At 36.4% G+C, this 27,424-nt stretch overlaps 2 protein-coding genes across 2 annotated transcripts; both read left to right on the top strand.

Moving 5' to 3' along the window:
• Positions 1–570: 570 nt before the first annotated feature.
• On the top strand, positions 571–26,613 carry LOC146725892 (uncharacterized). Its single transcript, XM_085496312.1, has 5 exons — positions 571–700; positions 833–1,021; positions 1,250–1,385; positions 25,952–26,035; positions 26,424–26,613. Exons 1-4 carry the CDS (start codon positions 599–601, stop codon positions 25,990–25,992), a joined length of 468 nt encoding a protein of 155 aa, XP_085352438.1. The 5' UTR covers positions 571–598; the 3' UTR covers positions 25,993–26,035; positions 26,424–26,613.
• On the top strand, positions 8,748–9,999 carry LOC146725893 (uncharacterized). The gene has a single exon (XM_085496313.1). The coding sequence runs from the start codon at positions 9,010–9,012 to the stop codon at positions 9,997–9,999; it is 990 nt and encodes a 329-aa protein (XP_085352439.1). The 5' UTR covers positions 8,748–9,009.
• Positions 26,614–27,424: the final 811 nt, after the last annotated feature.

The raw sequence follows: 27,424 nt of genomic DNA on the forward strand, positions 1-27,424 counted from the left end.
GAGAATGGCTGTCACATAGAGAAGAATAAAGGTCTAGGACTTGCCAGTCATGTCTTGGTGCTAATGGTAAGAGGATTAGCATCTAGTTTACAAATGAGCCTGGGCTACTTTCCCACTGATGGTTGCAAGTCTGACAATTTGTATCCAATAATATGGGATACGATCACCTGGTTGGAAGTCACATGTAACCTAAAAGTAATGGTGTCCACCAGTGATGGAGCGTCATGGAACCGGAAGTTCTACCGTATGCATAGAGTAAAAGGTGCTCCGCGGGATATGGTGGTGTTCAAGACTAGAAATTTATGGAGTGATGATGAAAGATTCATTTATTTTGTGTCTGATGTACCCCATTTAATAAAGACTACCAGGAACTGCTGGGCCAATTCTGAGGCACATCGGAAATCCAGAAGTCTATGGGTATGTGCATATTTAATATAGTATATACCTTTCCATTTGATAAATTTGATTAAATCATAGACCACCTAATATTTAATTAAAAGTTGGACGGTCTACTTAATTCCTAATAAGATGTTTTTTATAATCCTTGTTTTCACAGAATGGTAATCCAATATTATGGAGGCATCTTTCAGAGTTGATAATGGATGATCGAACCAGGGACATTCACTTGTTAAACAAGATTGGATATGAGCATATCAATTTAACATCTTTTTCAATTATGAGAGTTAACCTTGCAGCTCAGGTATGTTTTTTAAAGACACTTTTCCTATTTTTGCACAAAATCAAAAAGTCAACAACATTGAATAAAAGTTGACAGTTATGTAATATATGCTAAACTTGTTAAACTATGTTGCCTTTTGTATGCATCTCGCAGGTTCTAAGTGAAACAGTGTTCCATGCTATTCAAAGATTTGGTCCACCAGAAGCAGGGGAAACTGCTAAGTTTGTAATGTATATGGACAACTTTTTTGACTGCTTAAATGTGCGATGCAAGGAGGAACATCTAAGGAAACGTAAACCTAACCTGGCACCCTATACAAATCCGGATGATCCAAGATTATCAGTAAGTTATTGAATAATTGTGAAGACATCATACTTTTAACCTTTTTCTGTACCAAATTTTTTTCGCTAAAATTCTTGTGCCACATTTGTTCAATAATTACTTGTTTATTTTTTATCAAATGGGTCAAAATTGAGGGGGGGGGGGGTTGTAGATGGTGGCTATAGTTCCTAGTAATGCATGTTGATTTATTATTACAAACTAATTTCCTGTATTCAATATTTTTTTTAGTGGCTTGAACTTGATTTTCTAAATTATTTCACTGAGTGGCAAGATAGAGTTGCAAGAAGGCCAGGACAGTTCACAGCATCACAACGAGCTGCTATGCTTCTCAGTCGACAAACGCTAGAGGGGTTGCAGATGTCAGGTAAGTTTGCACTACTAAACTACAAAGGTGGTTATACTATTGATAGAATAGTGTTATAGTAATCTATATAGAGATGCAATTTTTCAACTAATTTGTGGGTAGGTTGGGTTATGGCAAAACAATTTAGTTTCTGCTTAATCCCAAATCAGAATTAAATTAAAATACACTGATCATGAATGTTGTTGATACTCAAGGAACTAAATTACTGTCTACAAACAATGCCATTTTTGACTCCCATGTGCGAAGCACAAAATGGGAGTCTTTGCAGTTAGTGTGTCTGTATGTGTGTATGTGTGTATGTGTGTGTGTATGTGTGTCCGACTGTTCCACTGCTATCTCAAGAACCATACATCGGTTTTTGATGAAACTTGGTGCATAGATGCTCTGGGCCAATGCGCAGATTTGATTAGGTTTTGGTAAAAATCCATGCTCGTTAATTACCAAATTTGCATGATAATTAGCTAATTTTTAGCTGTTCTATGACTGTTCCACTGATATCTAAAGAACCACTCATTGGATTTTGATGAAACTTGGTACATAGATGCTCTGAACATATGCGCAGATTTGATTAATTTTTGGTAAAAATCTGTGCATATTAATTACCTAATTTGCATGATAATTAGCTATTTTTTTAGTGGTTCCATGACTGTTCCACTGATATCTAAACAACCACTCATTGGATTTTGATGAAACTTGGTACATAGATGCTCTGAACTAATGCTAGGTTTTGATTAGTTTTTGGTAATAATCCGTGGATACTAATTACCAAATTTGCATAATGATTAGTCAATTTTCGGTTTTTTCACTGATATCTCGAGTACTAATCATCACATTTCAATGAAACTTGGTACATAGATGTCATACGACACTGCACAGACCTGATAGTTTTTATGGTAATATCAGTACATATTAATTACCTAATTTGCATAATTAATTAATTTTCAGCATTTGATATAAGTAGTTAGCATTACATTTCAATGAAACTTGGTACTTACATACTCAAGGACTATGCAGAGATTGATTGTTTTCGATAAATATTTGTGCATATTAATCACCTAATTTGCATAATTAGTTAATTTTCAGCTTTTCCACGGGTATTTCAAGTACTAATCATCGCATTTCAATGAAACTTGGTACATAGATCCTTTAGGACTATGCAGAGACCTGATTAGTTTTAGGGTAAATAATTGTGCATATTAATTACCTAATTTGCATAATTAATTTTCAGCTTTTCTACTGATATCTAAAGTACTAATCATCACATTTAAATGAATCTAGAATTATGCAGACCCAATTAGTTTCCAGTAAATATTTGTGCATATTAATCACCTAATTTGCATAATTAACCAACTTTCACACTGATATCTCAGGTACTAAACATCACATATCAATGAATGTACATGGATGCTGTAGGACAATAGACAGACCTGAATAATTGTGGGTTAAAATCTGTACATATTAATTACCTAATTTGCATAATTAACCAATTATAAGCTTTCACACTGATATCTAAAGTACCGTAAAAACTCCAAAATTTCGACCTGTTTTAAATAATTTGTGTTAGAAATGTGACGTGTTTTTAGAGTCAAAATTAAGGTGCATTTTCGGACGGTCGAATTTTTCAGAATAGAAATCAGCAAATGAAAAAATTGGGATGATAGACAGTGTGCTTCATTAGTTTTTAAAAAATGCAATGTCCGTCAATTGACGTAAACTTCCTCATGTTTCACGGTAAAAGCAAAGGTCGTGGCCGAGTTTTTAACTCAAAATCTAAACAAAGTCATCAATCAGTGAGTATTATGACAAGCAAAACAAAACATCAAGACGCGGAGAAGAGGTCAGCACAAACTAATAGGTCAAAAGACAAAGCTGTCTCGCACTACCTCGGAAAACTTGCGAATGTTCGAAGTACAGGTACCCATTGGACAAAAGATACATGGAAGTTTAGTAAACTATCTCCCCGACCCAGTGCAATGTATCCGGTTAGAATCAAAGCTCACGTGTCCCTTATTTGAGGGACCAAATTCTGCCGTAAATTCGCCCTTGGATTAAAAAATAAAATGGGATTTAAGAAAATAAAATGGGACTTTTAAGGTGTATTTTGGCGTCATTTTTCGGACATTTCAATCAATCCTGCCGGCTAAAATAGAGTAAGTTTTACCGTAGTCATTGACGTCTGTCAATTCAAGAGTACACGTGTATGATTTTTATCGTGACTAGCGTGAGCGGGTAAGCTTCGTTTCGAGAATGAGCTGTTATCACTGTGAACAATGTTAAATTATTCTTCAGATGACCAGTTTATTTTTTAAAAACAACTAATTTTTTTATTTAAAAAAAATCATGCCGTTTTCGCATCAAAATCCAAGCCAAAATATCGTACTACAACATCAATCTCTTCCACATTGCGTTCAATAACATTAACATATTTAAATAAGCTATGGTAATTTGAACACGTTGGCATCATCCAGCTTTTTGATTGGTTAATTAGCGATTTGACCTATTTGACCTAAGAGAACATGGCGGATATCCTACAGCATCACGTGCTACAGCATCAAACGTTTATACGAGACCGGAATCATTCGCTTACGATGAAACTAAGTTGACTTTTATTTGTATTTCATAACCATTCAACAAATTTATTTTGTGTATATTATTATAATCACTACTGAGTACAGTAATAATCAACAATTCAGAAACGCAGCATGCCGAGATTTTTATGTTCGTTTTTATTTGAAACTTCGTTTATTTAGAATATATTTTCGTTACCAATAAAATAAAAATCTCTCAGTCAATCAGAAACCCGGATTCATGCCTTCGAGGAAGGTCCCGTTTGAACGCTCACATCGGTGTTTTTTTCGTTTGGGGGAAAACTAAAACTGGTCGCAATTTTCGAATAAGAATGAGTCGGCAATTTTTAGTGGAGTCGAAAATTTGGAGGTAAATTAAACACCGAAACCTGGCAAACAAATAGGCGGTCGAATTTTTAGAGGGGTCGAAATTTTGGAGTTTTCACGGTACTAATTATTCCATTTCAATGAAACTTAGTACAAAGATGCTCTAGGACAATGTACAAACCTAATTAGTTGGGGGTAAAAATCTGTTCATATTAATTCCCTAATAAGCATAATAATTCATATTTTTTTGGTTCTAATCACATTTCAATTAAACTTGGAGACATAGATTTTCTGTTACATTGCGCAGACCTCATTAGTTTTACACTCAAATCTGGTCATATTAATTTTCTGATTTGCATAATTAGTTTTCAGCTAAGTAATTTCGAATTATATTTAATGTGTCTCCAATACTCTCAGCACATGGGAGTTCTTTCTAAGCTTTCTTTGATTATGATTGTTGTCGTTTGGATCGGACGATTTCCAAATCCTCCCACATCTCGTTAAAATAACTATCGTCTCTCACGTTGAAATCAAAATCAAAACAAAGTGCATACGCATGCGTAGCAGTGAATCAAAAAGGCTTCTGGGTAAAAATGATGTCATACCCTATGCTAATTTTATGTTAATAGCTAAGTAGGCTCGCGCTCACACTCGGTCGTCGGATTAACGAATAAACAACGAATAAACAATTTCGTGAAGGCGAAACACGCATTGAGACAAAAGAAGTATTAACGTTTCCCAACCGGGTGTTGAGGGACTGTGATTTTGTTTCATAATTAAAATTCCCAAAATATTCAAGAACTGAATATAGTTACTGTTCGCCATCTTTCCAAAATGTTCTGCGTAATCTGTGGTATATTTTCAAATAAAGATATAGCTTCAAGTATAGATGCAAATGGACATCACGCCGGGGTGATATAGTAGGATTAGAAGTATACCTAGTCTATAGGCCTTTTTGAGGTATGGATGCCTGATAGAGGGCTCACTTCAAGTTGGGTACTAGTATTCAAATCCAAGATGGCAGATGTCGACAGCGCCACTACATCTGCAGTGCTGGTGAGTGTGACTTTTAATTTACTATGTTTACGCACAGTCCCTCAACACTATGACGTCATTGGCTTCACTCCACAAGCATAACGCGCACTGTTACCAGCGGTCGGGGGATTAACACCTTAGAACAATAGCGTTTCCCAACCGGGTGTTGAGGGACTGTGGTTTACGTTGTAATGCAAGATAAATCAAACACACTTATTTCAGGAGGTAAATAACCTCCTATTATGGACCTAGTAAGACATGATATAATTCGAACATATTAGTGTAAGTGTAGAATCGGGCCAAATTTAGTGTTGTGGAGTGAAGGTTGCAGAACTCTTCACTGACTGTACATACATACGTGTGTTACGAATCTGAATATGATAACATCACATTAATTTTCTCATTAAATGACTTACATTCTGAAGGTAGTTGTCACAAAAATTTCCAATATAATGAGTCTTGAAAATAACATATTTAATCATGATTTATGATGATGTAACATACAAAGTTTGGTTAAGCTTAATTATACTATAGCTAGCTTAGCCTATCCGGATAGGAAATTCGCCATCACGTGTTTCAATGGGGAAAATATCCACGTTTGTGGGCAGTTACATTTTCTCGCAATTTTGGCAAATTTGAGACATTATGTCACTGCATGGAGGTAGAAAAGAGAAGGAGTGAGGACGCTATTGTTTCCGCTGGTTTCATGATGCTTTGGATTTGTTTACTCAGTACACATTGTAATTAGTTTGCAAACACGCTGTACAATGTCACAGTTAATCGGCTTACGTGTTTCGGCTGTATTCGGAAGCTTCACGAAGATTCTCAATGCACTGCGCATGCCCAAACAAATAACAATAATACAAAATGCCGTGAAAAACGTACGCTGAGTGTACTCAATGCCCGAAATCTATTACAACAAAAGGCGTGATTTTCGACATCTGCACAGTTCTGCACACCAATGAAAAATGACGAGTCAAAACATCTTGTTATAATCTTATCATGTATCTTTAAATTTCACTGGGGAAATTTGCGGGAATTTTTTAATCAATGTCCAAAGTTGGACGACTATTGCGATAAAAAATATCAAAAAAAAGTAAGCACACATCTTGGGAGCGTCCGTATGCAGAATTTCCGGTATCTACAAGTGTGAAATGACCTTTGTGGTCCGATAAAGGTCATTACGCATGCACAATTCTGGTATTTATGGTTTGCACATTCAATTATATAGACGATGTTTAAACGTAATTTATTTTTTTCAGTTCTACTCTCGTTTTCTTGTGTAAATAAGCGGCTATCATCATGTAGATAAAACGACTTCTAAACAAAAACAATAAGTGGCTTAACCAGACTGAAAACAAAGGATGTTTATAAGATTAACATGGGCTTAAATAGCGTCCTTACTCCTTCTCTTTTCTACCTCCATGGTCACTGTAAGTTCTCAGATCCAATTGCCAAACCCAAACTGTAGCAGATCTGATAGGTGGAATTTCTGTAGAATTTTTTTGATCGCATTTTTTGATCAAAAACCCCCAATGTTTACATGTACATGCAAAAATCGGAATTGGAAGTGAAACTGATTGTAAAATTTTAGTACTTTCTGTTCAAAATTTTTGGAAAGCAACCAAACTTGATATCAATCACAGTCCACAGTCCCTCTGATAGGGACTGTGTATCAATATACATGTTGGAGGTATTGTAGGTCCAGTTTAGTAAGCTTTTTGAGATTTTATGTCCTCATATTCAAGCTTCAAAAATATTTTTACATTGCGTTCTATGGTACTCCTGTCAGTCCCTAATACACATAGCTACATGTAGTGTATGTCCTCAGTGTATGGGACTGACATGTGAGTATATAGCTAGCTAGGGTAGGGGTATATACAAACAGGGTGCTATGTTACTATGCATTGTATGTACACAGACAGGCTATTATGTACTTCAAATGTCTTTCCTCTAGCATTTCTTCTCTATATTTGTCTATTAAGACACAGTTCTTTTGTTGTTTCTACAGATTACTGACAGTAGTCAAAGCAATTCAGTGCAACCAATCAAGCCAGAAAAGTTGAAACTTGCAGAATTGAAAGACTGGTTGAAGTCTCACAATTTACCGTATCATAACTCTTGGAAGAAGTTACAACTTGTGCAAAAGTAAGGACTGTGTGGTGTTGTGTACATAAATTTAGGGGTCGTTCCCCATTTTTTTTTTATGTACAAACGTAAAAGGGGGAGGGGGTAAAAATTATCTCAAAGTATACTTGTGTATGAAAAAAATTTGTAAAGAGCGGGAAAATCTGAAAAACGTAATTGGAGGGAGAAGGGGGTCAAAAAGTAATGTACGTTTTGTATGTATGAGAAAATGGCATATAACCCTTTACATGCAAACATGTTTTACATGTTATAAAATTATAAAATTATTTTACTTACATTATTCTTGCATTATTTTCTCTCATTTCTCGAGTGACAAGTAAAAGGCAATTATTAATCTAATTCATACATGACAATAATATAATTATTATGTATGTTTCCAAGCAGAGAAAATACCAAATAGCTTTTATTTTATCCCAAGTATAAAGCCATTAAAAATGGGGAAAAAATGATGCTTTCACCTGCGTGAAAATGTAAAGGCTTGAGTGCATTTGTCAGCAGCAAATAAAAACATCCGTTTGAAAACCCCATCTACATTACGCAGAAGTTTACCATACGCACTGCAATGCTGTATGGATAAGGGTGTTTAGAGTGCAATTGTACAAAAATAATGCACGTGTGCTACTTAAAGTGTATTTTATCTAAAACCTGATATAATTGGTCAGTGTGTGCACCATGAGTACGCAGTGTGTATGGATACTTATTAATCTTTTTAATTGAATCATGTGGATCCAGAATTAAGAAATGGCACAGGTAACAAGTAAGAAAATAAGTTTTCATTTATTACCATTCTAATGAAATATTTATTTTTCATTTTTCAGGGTTAAAGATGCCATTGCTGCTGGAGTTCAACCACCTATTCCCAAGAAGGGTACCAAGGCATCACAGAAACTGTCATACCCAGCTGCTGGCACAAGCTGGGGGAAAAGCTTACACAGCATCCGGGTAACTACCAAGATGGTTGATGAATATGTTGCACAGCACAATACAAGTACATTTCAACACCAAGATCTGTCAGCACAAAGTGTGAAATTAAAGGCACTGAAATTTGCAATTGAAGGATATCTATCAAACATTCTAACTTATCAATCTAACACTGTATTCATAATTTCTCGTTGATTCCGTTCATTTCGCAAAAATGAACGTCCACATGTAGTCAAATGCACTTTGAGAAATAGTCAAATTCTACATGGTGGTTGTACATGTAGTGCTGGAGATGGTGGCATTGTAATCATGTATTGGCATTATTATACACTCTATGCACGATTACAGATAATAAGCTGACTGTAGTACCTGATGATGTGACCTGTACATCAATGTTATAACGGTGGCACAAACCTCGTGGAAAGAAGATAAACCCAGAACCTATTGACAATGTAGTGATAAAGAAAATTTGTTTGCAAGACGGATCAGCTACTTGAAGACAAACTAAAGGCATTCAATCAACTTTATATAGAGCCACTCGTGATTCCCTTGTGCATGACCCTCACTTAGTCCAGCAGTCAGCTAGAGAGTTACATGAAATAAATCCACAAATTCCTGCTGCCTACATGTTAAAACCAGCAACTATGTCAACCATATACACTGCAACATTGTTTGGGGCAGTTGAAAAGGGCTCACTGCTATCTTACCAGTATCGCCAAGAAGATCCTGTTGATATTCTCACAGTTGGAAACATTCCACCACACCGCTGTCCCTTACCCCAACCACTGTTGTACCCATGTTTCCCTCTGAGACCAGTTCCCTCGTATGCATCATCCAGTGTTAATGTTGCAGATGTAGATGCAGAAAAATACCAGGATCTGCTTGAAAGCCTGATTTTAACAGATGGTGAATCATTCGACTTGGAGCAGAAAACGGGAGATCAGTCGAAGAGCGAATTGTGGAAAACATTGCGTAAACATAGTGTAACTGCTTCTATGTTTGGGAAGGTTTGTCAGGCAATGGACAAGAAAACCAGCAAGGCCAAAGACAACATAATTAGAGACAAAATTGAGCCCAAGACACCATCAAGTTTTGTGCAAAGGCTGTTTGATCATGGTTTGAAAATGAAGCCAATCATAGCAGACAAGTATGTTGCCTACATGCCCAGCATTGGGCATCCCGTACAGGTCTTTGACAGTGGACTTGTCATAAATGAAAATAATCTGTGGCTAGCAGCATCACCAGCAGACAAAAAAGTTGTCGACATGACTGAAGAAAATCCATTTGGCCTACTTGAAATGAAAGCACCTGCCCATACCATGTACATAAATGTAACTCCTCTTGAAGCTTGCAACTCTCCAACATTTTACCTGGAAAATGTGAATGGGTTTCCTAAGTTAAAAAACAACCATGGTAATGGATACTTTGAACAGGTTCAAGGGCAGATGGTCTTAACTGGTGCAAATTGGTGCGATTTTGTGGTATGCACAAAAAAAGGCATGTCTGTTGAGCGTATACGATTTGATCAGTCTTTCTGGCTTGACAAGGTACAATGTCTAGAAGAATTCTTTTTCAAACACGTTCTTCCAGCATTACTTGGAAAACATGAAGATTAAAAATGTAGTCAAAGCTCACAAAAATGCATTTGACAGGCCAAGGGCATTGAATATCATGAACCTTAAATGGACATTCACAGATTCTGCAGTGAGGGTCTGTGAAAATTATAGCTTTTTATCTTTTTGGTCTTATATGGTTGCAAACTGATTAAAAACAAGAACTGCCAAAGCAGACTTATATATACAATTCAGAAGTGCCAAAAAAACACATGTTTGAGTTTCTTTCGGGGTCCTGAAAGAAAAGATAACATTATAGCCAATGGAGAAATGTAATACACATAATAATACATAACTTGGCAATGCAAAGTTAAAATTGACTGAAATTTTGGAAATAAGGTTTTCTTGGGTGTATCTACTGATACATGCCATTAAAAGTAGGGGTCAAAATCAGTGAACGTCCTTTTAACTTTGCCTATAACAAGTTGTAAAACAGGTTGACATTAAACTTTACTCACAGACAAATGTAGAGTTAAAAGTTAAGTTGAAATGTTTATTTCAGTATTGTTGCTGTACACATAGTTATATGAAAGTGGTACACAAAATTTTAAAATACCGTAAGCAAAAATAAATCAATTGAAATTGTCACAAATAAACTTACTTTGGGAAAAGTAACTTGCCAGTCATATTAAATGGGTTCTGGATTTTTTCATACAAATTTGGCTATTCAGAACAAATGTTTCACATTTCTGAGTTTAACTTTCTGTGACCTACATGGAGTAGGTTTTGAAAAATCAAATCATCAGAAGTGGCATGTTACTTTGTGAATGAGTTTATAGGCCTATAGTAATGCAAGAAGCATGCTGACAGTTCTTGACACAGTATCCCTCCCTGACCAATTTTGTGACTATTTTTATGTAATTTTCTCTCGTAAATGTTAACTCATTGGTGACTGGTAACTTGGTAAGATATGTTTATTGCAGGGGCAAGGAATTCAGTAACTTCACAGACAAATTCAGTAACTCATGACAAGTAGTTATTGATCAAATATTGATTTTATTTTCACACTTTTTGACTGTAACTCCACAACAGATGCCTCTACTGAAATAAAATGGAAATTTTTCTAAATTTTCAATCATATCCATATGATAATTAGTATACAAACTTGCTTTAGTATATGCAGGCTAATTAATTAAAATTGCTTTGCAACTGCAGGCAATCATTGTGAGACATTCTAACATTTACAGGGGGAACAACAATGATGGAAAAAATTGTTATTCATCACATTTTAGAAAGATGAAACTTATTTCACTGGAATAAAAAAGGGGTTGTGAAAAACAAAAACAACTTTACACCATCAGTTTTGCGGTCATTGTGCAAAATTGAGGGAATTTGTTTTGTGCCTCTGTATGAAATACCTCGGATCTGAACCAATCCCGAGCTGATTTTACTTAATGACCTCAAAAAAGATGGTACGCAGTTATTATTGTATAAAATGTTCCATTGCAATAATTATAAGTAAATAATCAAGAGAGCTCTGCAATGAAATGAATTATACAAAATAAAACACACTGAGTAAACTGATGAGGTTGTACAATGTTTTTTATTGCTGTTAGTCTACAGAAAATCTTTTTCTCCCACCCGCTATTTTATGGGCCTACATGTGTGCGGTTCTACTGTTTTTTGTCAACATTTTCTTTGCCTTTATACAGGTACAATTTGGTAAAATTGTGTGAATTGATAAAACACTGAATATGCAAATGATGGGTTACATGTATGTGCCTAAAAGGTCACAAGGCATCAGGGGTAGCACTAGGCTGCTTTTTGGGGTCCTGGACTCACCCAAAACCACTTGGGACTCATTATTTCTGCCTATTTTTAACTCCTGTGTGCGAAGCACAAAAAGGGAGTCTTTGCAGTTAGTGTGTCTGTCTGTATGTATGTGTGTGTGTGTGTGGGTGTGTCTGTGTGTGTGTCTGTTCCGCTGATATCACAAGAACCATACATTGATTTTTGATGAAACTTGGTGCATAGATGCTCTGGGCCAATGCACAGATTTGATTAGGTTTTGGTAAAATCCATGCATATTAATTACATAATTTGCATAATTAATTTTCAGCTATTGATATTTCAGGTAGTAATCATCACATTTCAATGAAATTTGGTATATAGATGTCATAGGACACTGCACAGACCAGACACTTTTTAGGGTAATATCAGTACATATTAATTACCTAATTTGCATAATTAATTAATGGTCAGCTTTTGCTATTTCAAGTAATCATCACATTTCAATGACACTTGGTACATAGTTACTTAAGGACTGTGCAGACCCCTGATTAGTTTTTGGATAAATATTTGTGCATATTAATTACCTTTTTAGCATAATTAGTTAATTTTCAGCTTATTGCCTGATATCTCAAATACTAATCATCATATTTCAATGAGACTTGCTACATAGATCTTCTAGGACTATGCAGAGACCTGATTAGTTTTAATTAGATATCAATTACCTAATTTGCATAATGTTCCACTTATATATAAAGATCCACAAATTGGATTTTAATGAAACTTTTAAAGAGAACTATGCAGAGACCCAATTAGTTTTTGGTAAATATTTAAATATGCTTATTAATCACCTAATTAACATAATCAATTAACACTGATATCTCAATTACTGATCAACACATTTGAATAAAATTGGTACATAAATTCTTTAGACCGGCCTGATATTAGTTTGGGATTAAAATTTGTTCACATTAATTCTCTAATTTTGTTCTGTTTTATGGTTATTTCAGCTGCTTTCTGGAGCACCAATGTTTATATACCGGTATCCACGACAATACAAATAGTAGCTGCCCATCCATTATGACACAATAAAAGATAAATCCCATCTTCATTCTCATTCTTGTGTAGGTTTTAAATGATTTTCACCAATTTAACGACTTATAATTTTCCCAAAACGTAATATTACATCATCATTTTAATGCCACGACCCCTCTGAAAAGTAATGATTCAGTCCACAGAGTCTGCCCATCTTATTTTCTTTGATAAGAGATGGGCTAGAACCAATGGGATGACTTGTTTACATGGTAAACACTACCCCCTGAATAAGAATATAATAAAATATATGTTTAAATTAGTCTTAGTACATTTTAACAATTATTTTCTATTAGAATCCAAATCCAGTTTCATTTCTAAAAAGCACATCAAGAACATGGGATGCCTCATAAATTGTTACATTGTACAATGTCCTAAACAGTATTTTTTTTTAAAAACAGAAATTAGTACTCAATTTTTATTTTGAGATCTGTTCAAGGTATACCTACAAAAGTATTTTTTCTTGCAAAACAATTTAGTAACAATAACCTTCTGTACATATATTTCAAGAAAAAAGTTGTGCTTTTTCATGTTGTTTTTACCAAGTAAAGTTTGGAAACAATATTGACCTTAATCAAACATGTACATGTCCAGTGCTCACCAGTGCAATATAATATCTTAACTCAATAATAACATTTTTTGAATATTTATATCTTGAGAAATTAAGAAATGAGTCCACTGTCATTTACCGTATAACCGCCCAGGGCCCTTAACAAAGTCATTTTGCATGGGCCCTTATTTTTGAAACTGAAAGAATAAATTTCGAGTAAAAACAACCCCCTCTTCAAAGCAAGAACTTGCCCTAAATACCATGAAAAACTATTTTGTTGGAGTTTATTACCTCACATACATGATTGGAACCCACCGAGTGCAAATATCATGTACCATGTTTCACAAAAAAAACTTGGGTGGGCGTTTATAAGGGCATGGGCCGGTTATTAGAATGAATATGGTACATGAATGACACTTTTTGTTACAAGCTCTCTCAAGATATTTGAAATGAAAACAGATTTAATTGTATGACACAGGTCTAAATAGTGATCTCATTTTCTTATTATTCCAATTTCGCAAATCATCAAATATTAAAAAAAAATGAGTTAAGTATAATACGAAATGTAATCAAAAATAGCAACTTGATTTTCAAGAGCCTTACAGACGGTACATGTACCAACACTTTCCATTCAGTACTAACAACACTATAATTTATATTACAGAGCTAACATTGTCAATGACACACAGAGGATGATCTGAAAAAAGTGGGTTCTGAAAGTTTGTCAGGATTGCACATACTGACCAAATCTGGTTGATGGAACCTGTCATATTCAGAGGAATTGGTGTGTCAAATATGTGGAAGTTCTTGATCTGATTTAGTGCGTGCTCCACATGGATCCTTTCGGCTGCAATTTCTTGTATTGCCAAGACTTCTTCCTCTGAAAATTGTTCCTTTCGTTCCAGAAATGGAGGAATGTTGAGCCTCACATTTTTTGCATCTACTTTTTCGGACAACAAATTGTCAATGAGGAAACCTTTATCGGCCATGACAACATCATTGTCACTGAAGTTCATACCCAAAATTCCACTTTCCTCTGTGATCTTTCGGTCAGATACTGATCCGGTGTACAATTTGCTGACAAATGTTACAGCTCCTGATGGAGCGATGCCAACCAGTCCTTTCACTGTACATGCATTTTTGTATTGGGAAAAGAACTCACTGTTAAGTACTAGGGTTGACGGTGTTTCAGTTTTTATTTCCATACAGTCTATAATCACTCTAATAGTGATTTTTAATAGTTATTTAGGACTACGATTACCAAATATTATCTTCAATATATCATACTTACCAGTCCGAGCAGCGTTTATTTATTTATAAACTACTATAATCACTCTGTTGGTTGGGAAATTCTTCCTAAAGCTTTCAGGCATAGTTTGATCTATGGTCCTGCGATCAAGCCACATATTTAGACTTCCTAGTTTAAGAAACATTAAATTCACCCATGTTAAAATGTAGCGTGAAACAGTAGTTGTACTGATGCCAAACAAATGTGCAAGATGGAGCTCTGAGAAACCAGTTCTTAAACGCACAAGAGTTAAAAAGAACTGTTCCTGGTAATCCAGAGCTGGTGCTGGGCCTTTTTTGTGTGGTTGTGGCCCATCACAGTAGGAATGGTCCTCATGTTCGTTTGCTGTTGTAGCAGTCCTTTTACATGAATACAACTCTATGTTTCCACCATTTTGCCCAGGATCTAGTAAATTGGAGATGATAGTACATACATTGTATGTGAACCCGGTGTAAAACTCCATTGATGAGTCATCGTTCTTAAACGTATTGAGTCTAAAGTTCAAACTGTTCTTGGCTCTTTCTTTTGCTTCTTCAAGTTCTTTTTGAAGTGTCTTTACATGCTCAACATTTCTGTCAGCTTCTAATGATGCTTTTTTTATATTTTCCATTTGGGATTTTAGTTCCTCATTTTCTTTGCGCAGGATATCTTCAGGTGTTTCTTTGTCTTGTTCAACATTGCTTGTACCTTCATATTCTTTGTTTTGTTCAAAATTAAGACAGCGCTTGGAAGGTAGTCTTCTTGTTTTACCAATTTTAGGAGTAAAATCAAAAACGAATGGCACAGCATTAGGTCTGAGTTTGCGGTTAATAGTAAACTGGTCAACAGTGAAGTCATCCTCGTGAAAATGCAAAGAACATACTTTGGTATGTTTAGATATAGTAAAATGTTTGCCTGGGTCGCGTTTTATAGCATGAATCCATTTTAAACGTATCTTGTGGAAGCTAACTTTTCAGCCATCTTGTATTCTGTAACCGGCTTTTGGACATTCTGGAACGCAGCAATTGTGCACTATACTAGCTGTTCCTGAAAAATGAAAATACAAAACCAATATTAACACTGTTGTCAATTTAATCAAAGGCTAAAAATAAAATATACTACATGTATACATGTATGATGTACCTATAATGTATATGTACTATATACATGTACAAGTCCCAGTGACTTAAAGGGATATTCACAGATCCTGCAGGAAAGGTTGGGTGAACATTTTACATTTTGGGTCTAAATTGGTAGTGCAAACCTACAATGAACAATTTACAGTTATTTCACAGAAAACAACAACTACCAAAGCAGTTGCCCAGATAATTCTGTAGGGACAAAAAGTGGTCAACATCTGTGTATAAATAACCCTTTATTAACAGGGGACCCTCATCATCTTTGACTTTGGTCTATAAAGCCTATTACAATTAATTCTGAGTTTCCTGTTTATCGCCCGCGTCAGTATATTTAATTATTTTGCATTTTGGTTAAAAAAACACGTTTGAAATTGAAAAAAACAAAACGTTTCAAAAACACGTTTGAAATTCCTTTTGAAATTGATGCTCATTTCACCCCATTTTGTCATTTGTAAATCGCGATACACAATGTTGAATTATCGTAAATAATAGTCTCTGGATCAAGCTTGAGCTGGATTGGAAGACAACATTCTAAGGTTATGTAACTTTAAAAAATCTAAATTTTGCAAATATTGGGCTCAATGAGTCTACACAGGCCTTAAGCTTAGTGAAATTCAACCACAGCCTAAGCAATGGGTGTCTCTACAGTTCTGCTATTTATTTCTTTTTCCCCATTTATTAAAATGCACAGTTGTGTGTCAATGGTTCAATAAATTGTCCGTATGGAATCAGATCCGCCACTGGTATCATGTGTAAGTATTGCAACTGCAGTGGCAGTGCATTGCAGTAAGCTTATCCAATTGGCAATGCAAAGTACATGACTTTTCTTCTGAAATTCACCATGAAAAAGACCTTCAATTAGCAAAGCATAGCTCTACTTTTAACATTTTAAATATATATTATACTAATTGTAATTTAAAGCAACATACCTGCTGGCAAGGGTGCAAATCTCCCTTAGTTTTTACCGACTCGGTGTTCCACCCTGTGATTAGGTTGCCGCCATCTGATTTCAGTACCCAACTTGAAGGGAGCCCTCTGTTGACGATGTGTAAAAACAGCCATTCCTCAAAAAGGCTTTTAACTCTGGGAAATCATTAATTACGTTATAAACATCGTATTCGAACTTTAGGGTCACCATTTTTTGTTGTCGGTTGTTTAGCCAATTTCGAGGTTTTAATTACAAAATTCTTTTTTTTAATCCTGTGTATATTGTTATTGTTTTTATCGGGATGTTGCCTTCTCCGTCTGTCAAATTTGTAAATAGCACCACCAAGTGGTAACCATTGATGAATACTTTGATTAAGTTTGACAAGTCATCTCTCTTACCATGCTTCCAAAACACCTACATATTTATGCCTTGCAATGTAGAAGGGACAGTTATGTAAAGGGCATTATACTTAGATTGCAAATTTGCTTTATTTCTAAATTAGGATACAATTACTTAGTATTGAAGACCGCAATCGTTTTATATTGTAAATGTCCCCACCAAGTGACAAATATGAATATCGCAATCATATTGTAAATGTCGCCACCGAGTGACAAACATGAATACCACAATCGTTTTATATTGTAAATGTCGCCACCAAGTGACAAATATGAATACCTCAATCATATTCTAAATATCGCCACCAAGTGACAAACATGAATACCACAATCGTTTTATATTGTAAATATCGCCACCAAGTGACAAATATGAATACCGCGAACGTTCAATCGTTTTATATTGTAAATGTCGCCACCAAGTGACAAACATGAATACCGCAAATGTTCAATCGTTTTATATTGTAAATGTCAACACCAAGTGACAAATATGAATACCGCAATCGTTTCTCCAACCGTTTGAGAGTTTTATATTATAAATGTCGCCACCAAGTGACAAATATAAATACCGCAAACGTTCAATCGTTTTATATTATAAATGTCGCCACCAAGTGACAAACATGAATACCGCAAATGTTCAATCGTTTTATATTGTAAATGTCAACACCAAGTGACAAATATGAATACCGCAATCATTTTATATTGTAAATGTCGCCACCAAGTGACAAATATCCATGCCTACTTCGAATAAAATTGCGTTTGATAGTTATATGTTTGAATGTTTCCACACCTTCAAAACGTTTTTTTTCTCTACATTATCGCATCTTGGAGTTTCATGTTAAACAGTAAGTTGATATAACTTCTAGCATTTCACCACAGACGATTCCAGAATGCGACTGGCAGATACTAACTAGTCATCAATGACTTGGTTGAAATATGTGTATTGTGTACCGGTATCCATGACTACGTAAAACAGTGCACTTGGGACAGGAACAACGCATCGGCCAAATTTGAAAATATTTCGCGATAAGCTGTGTCACATGAGATGCAAATCCGAATTTATTATTTTGTTTTCGTCTCGACTCTATGTGAAACAATTTTGTAGAAAGAAAAAGGGATATTCTATGTGTTTTTTTTATAAAAAAATTAATTAATGTTCGGTTTTAAACTTCGTGTTATCTATACATGGACCACTTTCTGCCGATGTACAGCGTGTCTGCTAACTTAATATATTCACAGTATCTTATAAAATCGTATTCATTTAATATTCCATGTAATTATTAGGATTGTATATTTAATTATATGGAGCTTGTATCGTCCCATGATGCAGTGCTCCCATTTGCGCACGCTGCACCTACATACATTGCCAACTTTCATTTGTCACCATGGACGGAACTAGAATATTAAGGCCCGGTTCCATTGCACTGCACGGATGAAAAGAGGATGTAAATGTTAACAAATCTTGCTACCCGTTGGAAAATGAATCCGTTGTGTATTCATTGCATACATATTTCATACGCTATATCCATCGAGCATCCGTCTACTGGGATTTCATCTGTGCAAAACGTTTTTTGAGCTGCACAACACTTTCAGAACGGATGAACTATCTGTCGTTTACGATTTCAATCCGCAAAATATACAAGCAACAAACATTCTATGTCCGTTATCATCCGTTAAACGTCCGCTGTATCCTCTCTGCATCCTTGCAACTCACATTCGCTGCAGCTGGAAACGGAAAGAGGGAGGAAAGATAAGGTACATGGAACGTCTATAGATCGTTGATAGCACAGCCTAAATACAGTATTAAAAACGGACAAAGCGTTTGTATCTGGGATGTGTCTCGTATATTTAGGATTTCTGGAGTATGTCGAGAGTATGTAGAAGGACACCTAGCGGACAACCGATATTTTGTATAAAAAGGGGAAGAAAATATCGCATGGTGTTGACACAAAATGTATACATGCATACACTATACATCATACATGCTTGGAGATATCAGACAAAGATAACACTGGCTTGGTGATATCAGGCAAATATAACACTGGCTTGCTGATATCAGACAAAGATAACACTGGCTTGGTGAAATCAGGCAAAGATAACACTGGCTTGGTGATATCAGGCAAATACAACACTGGCTTGGTGATATCAGACAAAGATAACACTGGCTTGGTGAAATCAGGCAAAGATAACACTGGCTTGGTGATATCAGACAAAGATAACACTGGCTTGGTGATATCAGGCAAATATAACACTGGCTTGGTGATAATGTTACACTGAAGCAAGATAAAGTTAGAGTTGCCAAATATTGTTTTAAGAAAAGCTGACAGAGATGAAATGCACAAAAAGAAAGTAGTGGAGCACATTCAGAAATCACATGCCATTGATTGATATACCAAGGATTCTACAGAGATTGATAACATTCTGATATCAGTGATATTTGATATCAGACAAGAATAAGTGTATAATAGTTGTGTTCATTCAATGAGGTACATAGAGATCACACAGTGGAGTATGAGAGAGCTGCTATAACATATGTTAATCCCTTTCTGGTTTGTCTAGGGCGTGACTGACTTAACTGCATCCTATCCACTAATTACCTCCACATCCTGTTACTGATAATACACTTAATTTCATACATGGTAATGACCCTGAAACTTGAACATGTGCTCCTGTTTTCATAAAGTACTAGTGTGCATATAATAATAGTTACATTGCACTAGTGGATACCTTACTAAATAATTAATAAATAAATATCAATGACTGTCTATATAAGACAAGACTGCAATATAATGTTAACTGGATAGTCAATTTAATACTACCAGGGTTCCACAATATCAGGCAAAGATATCACTGGCTTGGGGTTATCAGGCAAAGATAACACTGGCTTGGTGACACTAGGCAAGTATATCACTGGCTTGGTGACATCAGACAAATATAACACTGGTTTGGTGATAGCAGGCGAGCATAACATTGGTTTGCTGATATTAAGCAAGAATAACACTGGCTTGGTGATAGCAGGCGAGGATAACACTGGCTTGGTGATATCAAGCAAGAACAACACTTGCTTGACAATATCAAACAAGGATAACACTGGCTTGGTGATATAAGGCGAGGATAACATTGGCTTGGTAATATCAAGCAAGGATAACACTGGCTTGGTGATATCAGTTAATGATACTGATGTATCTGGGTTGTCACTAGTAGTTTCTGGTAATATTAATGACATATCTGGGTTAATACTTAATGGTGATGAATCTATATAACAGTTAATTGCTCTGGACTTGAACACCGGAGCATAATGGTTGTAACTTGTAGTCTGCTTCCTGGGGACATATGTATTACCATTTGTGTTGGTGACCCTGTTTTTACCAGTGACAATGATAAATGTGGATCCTGCAATAATGACACAGGGATGTATGTCGATCGTCTTTTTCAACACTATCACCGATTTTACCATGTTTCAGTGTCTGCTCTTGGGGATGGTTGGTCTTGCTACTTCTTGTTTCCCTTGTTGGTGTTACATTGGGTTTGGACGGTCCTGGTATAGTATAGTTTGGGAGCACATCAACAGGCAATGCATTACATGGAAGCAGGTTTCCATTCCTACATTCCCCGTCTTCTGCTTTGACTTTATACACTGTACTATCAGCTCCCTTTCTGGAAACAACTACAGGGATTTTATCTTCCCAGTATGCTCTCGGTGTTTCTGGTCCTCCCCGTTCACTCAGACTCTTCACCAATACCTGGTGGAAGCGATGCAACATATACCTTATGGTTGCCTTTACCCATTCCAACTGACTTCTTAGCACTTCTTGCAGTTATGGCACAGGCTTCCTACATCTGACGTTTCCATTACTCGACATATCACATGCCATCTTTGCTATTTCGATCAAGCCCAAACATATCAATGGGTAGTCCTAGGTGTTGACCAAATATGAGGAAATATGGTGAGGGGCCAGTGGCTTCATTCTTAGTACAGTTGTAAACGTGTACAACTTTGTTCAGCGATTCCGTCCAGTTTGACCTCTCCTTCTCTGCTAGAGTTCTAAGCATACCAAGTTGGGTGCGATTGAACCACCAGTAAGGTTTAGTATGAGTTGATTTTTTGTTAGCAGCTGTCTTGCCAGACTTGTTGGCAGTAGCATACGCCTGTACAAACCTGGTAAATTGGTCGATAACAACTAGTATATACTCATATCCGCGCTTGTACCTGAAAATAGCTCAAATGCCATCGAGGAAGCAATGTTGACTTGTAGTGCCCATGTTGGTATGTTTGGTCTTTTCTGCTTCAAACGTCTGCATGCTTTCATAACATAATGCTTTATGTCCCGTTGCATGTATGGCCAGTAGAGACTATGTCTAGCCATACTGATACTTTTTTGGAAGAAAAAGCTGGGATCTTGATGGTGTCTTTCTTATAAGTACTCCTTCTTTATCGATTTTGAGTCGTTCCCATTCTCTCATTCCCATTCCCATTCTCTCCACATTAGCATCTATCAGTCGTACATCAGTCGATATTGCTTCAATTCATACCACCTCTCCATTGACTGACTTGCATTCATGACTTGCTTGGAGACTTCTTCAGTACATATCTGCATAAATGTCTCCATGTCAACTGGTGCCCGGACAGTGAATCTGCTTCAGTATTGGTCTTTCTTTGGCAATACTTGATGTAGAAGATTAAATCAGCCAATTCTGGTCAGTAGTGGTCAGGACATAAGTGAGTGGGTTCTATGTGTGTACAATATGAAGGATGGTGCATAATAAGATAGTCCTGGAACTTCTCAGTCACGAACTCTTTTACCAGTTTAGCAGAATGTAGGAGATAGTTTCTTTCTCCTGGGGTGAGTGTCCTAGACTCATAGCCAATAACCACTATTTTACAATTCTGTTTCTGGTAGAGCACTGCTTCCAAACCTTCACTCAAGGCATCAGTATGTAGTATATATGGTTGTTCATAATCTGGATAGCCCATGATAGATGGTTTTGGTAAACGATCAAGCAGATCTTGAGGATTTGCTGGTGTGTTACTGTCCAGGTGATGGACTGTTTTGAAATTGTCTCCCCTGACCATGCTGCCTAACCTTCCTGTCTTTCCTTTTGTCTTATTGTGTTTTGTGTCAGACTGGCCTGTAGCGTTTGGTTACCAATAAATCGAAAAGTGGCTTAGATATTCACTAGAAATCTGGAATGTACTGTCTATAGTATCCAATCCAATGAGCCTAAATGTTTTCGGAGCTCACCAATCATAGAAAAGCGTGTCTACTGCTGTCATGTTAGCTGTGTCTATCTGATTACCATTCTCAGAGACGATCCTTTCCAGATATCGCACTCTATGCATGAACATATCACACTTATTGGCTCCAGTTTGATACCATGACCCCACAAGCAGAATTCTCCGCACCTTCTCAACATGCTCTTCAACAACCATCATCATCTAGGTAGGGCACACATATGACATGACCGTGAGTTTCCATCTAAACAATGTCCTGTATGTGAGGAATTGAATGTCAATCTGGAATTTTTTCTTCTCATGCAACTGTCTGAGTCCACACATAGTCTCAGGTGTCCATCTCGCTTCGTAACTCATACTATTGGCGATATGATGGATGTTACCAATTATTGACTTATCAAGCCTTCTAAGTACTGTTTCACCTCTTTGTACAGTGGACGTGGCATTGTTTGGTATGACTGTTGTATTGGTTCTTTATCTTAAGTTCAATATGCAGCGTTAGGTTATCTGCCTGATATTCCTTTTGTTTCTTAAAAATGAATCTGCCTTTTCTCACAGCATCTTTTCTGCAATATTTTGTCTGCAGGAGGTATTTAATCATCTGTTTCAATGTCACTTTCTGTTGTATTTTTTGAGTCTGTCCCACTGCTGACTACATCAATATGTGCTGACGTTGTTGTAGTCTTGTTGTTCACCTCTTGGATATCTATTGGAATGACACTCTAGATCAAATTAACCTAACCCAATTCAGTGCAACTTTTCATGATGATATCATGCTTTGTTGGATTGTGGACTTGTACTTCACTTTGTGTGTAGTTCCTCAAGAGAACTTGTCATCTGGCCACGGCATTATTGCATTAGGCTCGAAAAACACAGGCTGCTCTTCACTGACTAGTCCAGTTCGGAATTAACATTTCACACCAATTGTTCCTCGGTGCATCTTTTTCATCTGCTCTGCACTGAATAAGGTTAATAAGGCTGTTGATGGATTGCCTCCACTTACTTGCTAACAAGCTCTGCAATAGAATTGTAGCCAATAACTGGTACTGGTACCATCCTCCCCATCACTCGCGTCCCTCGCCAGAAAAGGTACCCGAAAAGTATCAGTAGTATCACTGCTGCTAGTAGTTGGGACTCAATCTTCACTGAGAAACAGCTGTTTTAATTTCTGGACCATAGCATATACCTTTTCTTCGCGCATATAGCACCAAACTCCCCTTCTAATTTCGTACTTCTATCTCTCTGTTTTGATGTCAGATGAGTGGGAAATGACATTTTAATGGTATCACTATCACTGTGCCTAGCACTTGAGGCTGCCACCTGTTGTATCACATTACAATTGTCTTTGTATTGTACCTGGTGATTCTTCAGACATCCTTGTGAACATTACCTCCGAACATTACATACTAAACATTGGTAGGTGTTGACTTCTTCTGACAATTGTGGCCAGTTTGGGACGTTTTAGTTACCATGGTTATTCCATGTCCCGCTGAAGTAGTCCTATATTGTCTGCTAGTTTGTTTAGAGTGACAGTCATTATTCCACTAATTCCACATTTGTAACAGTGCTTGCAACTTTTTTTTTCTCTTACCACAATTACTACAACTGCTCCTTCTTGGGCCTCTTCTGGATTTGTAATTTTTTGCTTCAGTCAGTGCTGCTACCTCTGCACTCAAATCTTTCATAATGACCTGCTCAGCACGCATCTACCTGAGTTCAGCCAATGAATTATCTTTATCTTTTTCCTTTCATTATTTACAGAGTCAGTGTCCTTCATCATTTCTTCAGCGGTACTATTGATACTGTTTACCCCCATAACTTTATTGCTTCGACTAGATGCTAATTTACAGAGACTTTCTTTTCTTAAATTCTTTCATCCACAAGGCGGTACCCATTGTTTTTAAATTCCCTTGAATGGCCTCACAGGCTGTAGCAGACTCTGACTTCGAATTGTCATGGCGATCACACTGTTGTTCATTAGTTGTGGGATCCTTATCACCACTCTCATTACTTATAATTGGGTCTCTAATTTAGTTAGATTCTTTCAGTTCTTCTACTTTCCCATCCATGCTGTCACTTCCAATGTTACTCAACACTTTCCTTTTCACTGCCAAGTCTGAAATAAAGTCTTTGTGGCTCAAGAAGTGTGACATCCCACCATCTTCCAAACCCAGCCACTCAGTGTGTTGATTAATGGCTTTCAATGGTGTCAGTCTGGATTTCCCTTTCAGGGGGCTCCTCATCTAAATCAAATTCCATTGCAGTTTTTGAGCAGATCATCATTATCTAATTGGTATAAAAAAGCAGTCTTACCTCTATCTGTATCTGTCTTTCATGATATCGTCTTTTCTATGCTGATGAAAACTATTAAAATTATCCCTGTATCCCGTTCAGTGTCAATGGAAAATCCGTATATCCAACACACATTAGGCTAATGGCATCCCATGGATTTTCTTTACTATACTCACTGTCTGCGCTGGATGGTTCTGGTTCTTACTTTCGATTGTATTCTACTGTCTACTGACCCCCCCCAATGTTGCAATCAATATGTTAGTAGATGTCAATCATATGGTGCCACATAATAGCCTCATACAAAAAGTGTGTTTTATTAACCCGGTAAAATTGCTATTACCATATTGATATAATAACAAAATAAAATGTTATTTCGCTTTTTTTTGGAAAAATGTTTTCGATAAATCCTGCACCAAGAATGAGTTCATAAATCGTTTTCTCAAAGTTATTCATATTGTATTTAGAAATAATCATTGAAGCCACACAAGTCTTGTATTTCAGGATATTTAACAAAAACAAACTATTTTATTTATGTCTAATGGTGGATATGATCGTTCGTCAGGTAATTGAATATTTACAACACAAACACGTACGAGTTGGTTTGTTGGGAACGGGTCTAAAACTCTGTAGTCCATGCAATCCGGTTAACATTACGGTTTGTTACTTGACCTTCCCAGAGGATACAGGCCAGGATACATATGGGCTTCTATTTAGTTTAAAATACTTGGACTTCCTACAGGAACTAATAAATCTCTCATTATGAGTCAAGTTGATTAACCAGGGTTTACTTGATGTCACATAGCCATGTATGGCAATGGACAGTTAGAATATACCATTTAGAAATATTTCATTGGCTTTCCCAAATGAAAGCCAGCCTTCTTATGATTTACGAGCCATGGCCGATTTAAGGGCTAGTAATCTTGTATTTAGATTGTCTAATGCTATGATTGTCTTGCGAGACGATGCTTCCATTAACCCGGTATTAATAAAGAGTTATTATATCGTGAACTACATGTCTGATCATTGGTTGGTTGTTGACTGAAATGGTATTATACTGGGGTCTTCACACTACCCAAATAAGAAGTTTATCACAGTTTTATACTGATAGTTTCGTCATATACATGACAACTCTATGATATTTCCATAAGTATCAACATATATTTGAAACATAACTATATTTTTACAAATGATTGGTATCTTAACTATATTATATCAACTTAATTTTGTTTTATTGTCATTAGATTATTTCATTCTGAAATGTTTGAGTGCTGGTATTCATTAATCATAATTATTGTGCATACCAACCTTCCTTGTATTGTGTTTTATTTTTGCAGACCAAGGAGTCATGTTTAGATATTGCATGCAAGGAGGGTAAGACAGAGGTGGTGGATATTTTACGTGGGGCTGGTGCAGATATGGTATGTATGTATTGTGTTATTCTGATACGATTTATTCTGTGGGTCAATGATACGCACTGAATATTGTTTATGAATGAATCTTCTCTATAATATGTTGAATTTATAAAATTTATGCAATCATATATATGGCGATCACATGACATATTGGGCATCAACACTCTGATATTAACCTAGTTACTACCTGATAATGATCCACATGAAATAAATTAAAACAATGCATGGATTCAATAATATTACACTGCTTTACAGTAAGATATTACGATAATTATGTAACCTATTTTGAAATTCCTCTTCAGTAAACATGTAGTTCCCCTTTACACGCGTCTCAATCACTATTCTTGTTTTCACTGTAATGCTGAAAATATTATGGTTTTGTTTTACGACATAGGTGAATACAGTACTCATGGTGGGATCACATTGGTGGCCGAGAGATAATTTAACACTGTCCCTAAATCAACGAGAGGGCGCTGTTCTGCTGGCATCGAATGGGCATGGAGTGATTTGCACAATGACAGACCCGAGTAATGATGAAATGGTAGATGCAAGAAACAACAACGTACAACCTCTTACACCGCAAGCTGAATTAAGTGGAATGGAACCAGACCAAGAATGGCTTAAAATATTTCCAATGGTAAAGCATTATCATAAAGACGTGAAGATAGTGTTTGGTCATGTTGGTACAACAGCAGAGGCTGCATTGAGTATCAAAGAGAAAGTATTCCCAGATGCTAAGTATGTACCAATCATCCACTCCATACAAGACCTAGAAAGTACACCATCCAGCCATTCAGTGATGCAATCTGCCGTAACAGTACTTTGCCGTACTTTGCAGTACTTTGCCACTACTTTGCCGTACTTTGTCACTACTTTGTCACTACTTTGTTATACTTTGCCACTACTTTACCGTACTGTGCCACTACTTTGCCACTACTTTGCCGTACTTTGCAGTACTTTGCCGTACTTTGCCGTACTTTGCCGTACTTTGCCGTACTTTGCTGTACTTTGCAGTACTTTGCCACTACTTTGCTGTAATTTGCCACTACTTTGCTGTAATTTGCCACTACTTTTCAGTACTTTGCCACTACTTTTCAGTACTTTGCCACTACTTTTCAGTACTTTGCCACTACTTTGCAGTACTTTGCACACTATTCATTACTTTGCCACTACTTTGTCGTACTTTTCAGTACTTCGCCACTACTTTGCAGTACTTTACCTCTACTTTACCTCTACTTTGCCATACTTTGCCATACTTTGCCATACTTTGCCACTACTTTGCCGTACTTTGCCACTACTTCCCTGTACTTTGCCACTACTTTGCCATACTTTTCAGTACTTTTCAGTACTTTGCCACTACTTTGCCGTACTTTGCCACTACTTTGCCGTACTTTG

Source organism: Saccoglossus kowalevskii, unplaced genomic scaffold (genome assembly GCF_978046115.1).
Source record: "Saccoglossus kowalevskii unplaced genomic scaffold, keSacKowa6.1 SCAFFOLD_111, whole genome shotgun sequence".
Taxonomy (NCBI): domain Eukaryota; kingdom Metazoa; phylum Hemichordata; class Enteropneusta; family Harrimaniidae; genus Saccoglossus; species Saccoglossus kowalevskii.

What these genes read in the sequence shown, in the direction of transcription:
- LOC146725892 (XM_085496312.1), top strand. Translation starts at nt 599, where the DNA reads ATGGATGATCGAACCAGGGACATTCACTTGTTAAACAAGATTGGATAT. An exon ending in CGGATGATCCAAGATTATCA is followed by an intron (nt 1,022 to 1,249) that starts GTAAGTTATTGA and finishes TATTTTTTTTAG; the next exon opens with TGGCTTGAACTTGATTTTCT. An exon ending in AGAGGGGTTGCAGATGTCAG is followed by an intron (nt 1,386 to 25,951) that starts GTAAGTTTGCAC and finishes TTATTTTTGCAG; the next exon opens with ACCAAGGAGTCATGTTTAGA.
- LOC146725893 (XM_085496313.1), top strand. Translation starts at nt 9,010, where the DNA reads ATGTTAAAACCAGCAACTATGTCAACCATATACACTGCAACATTGTTT.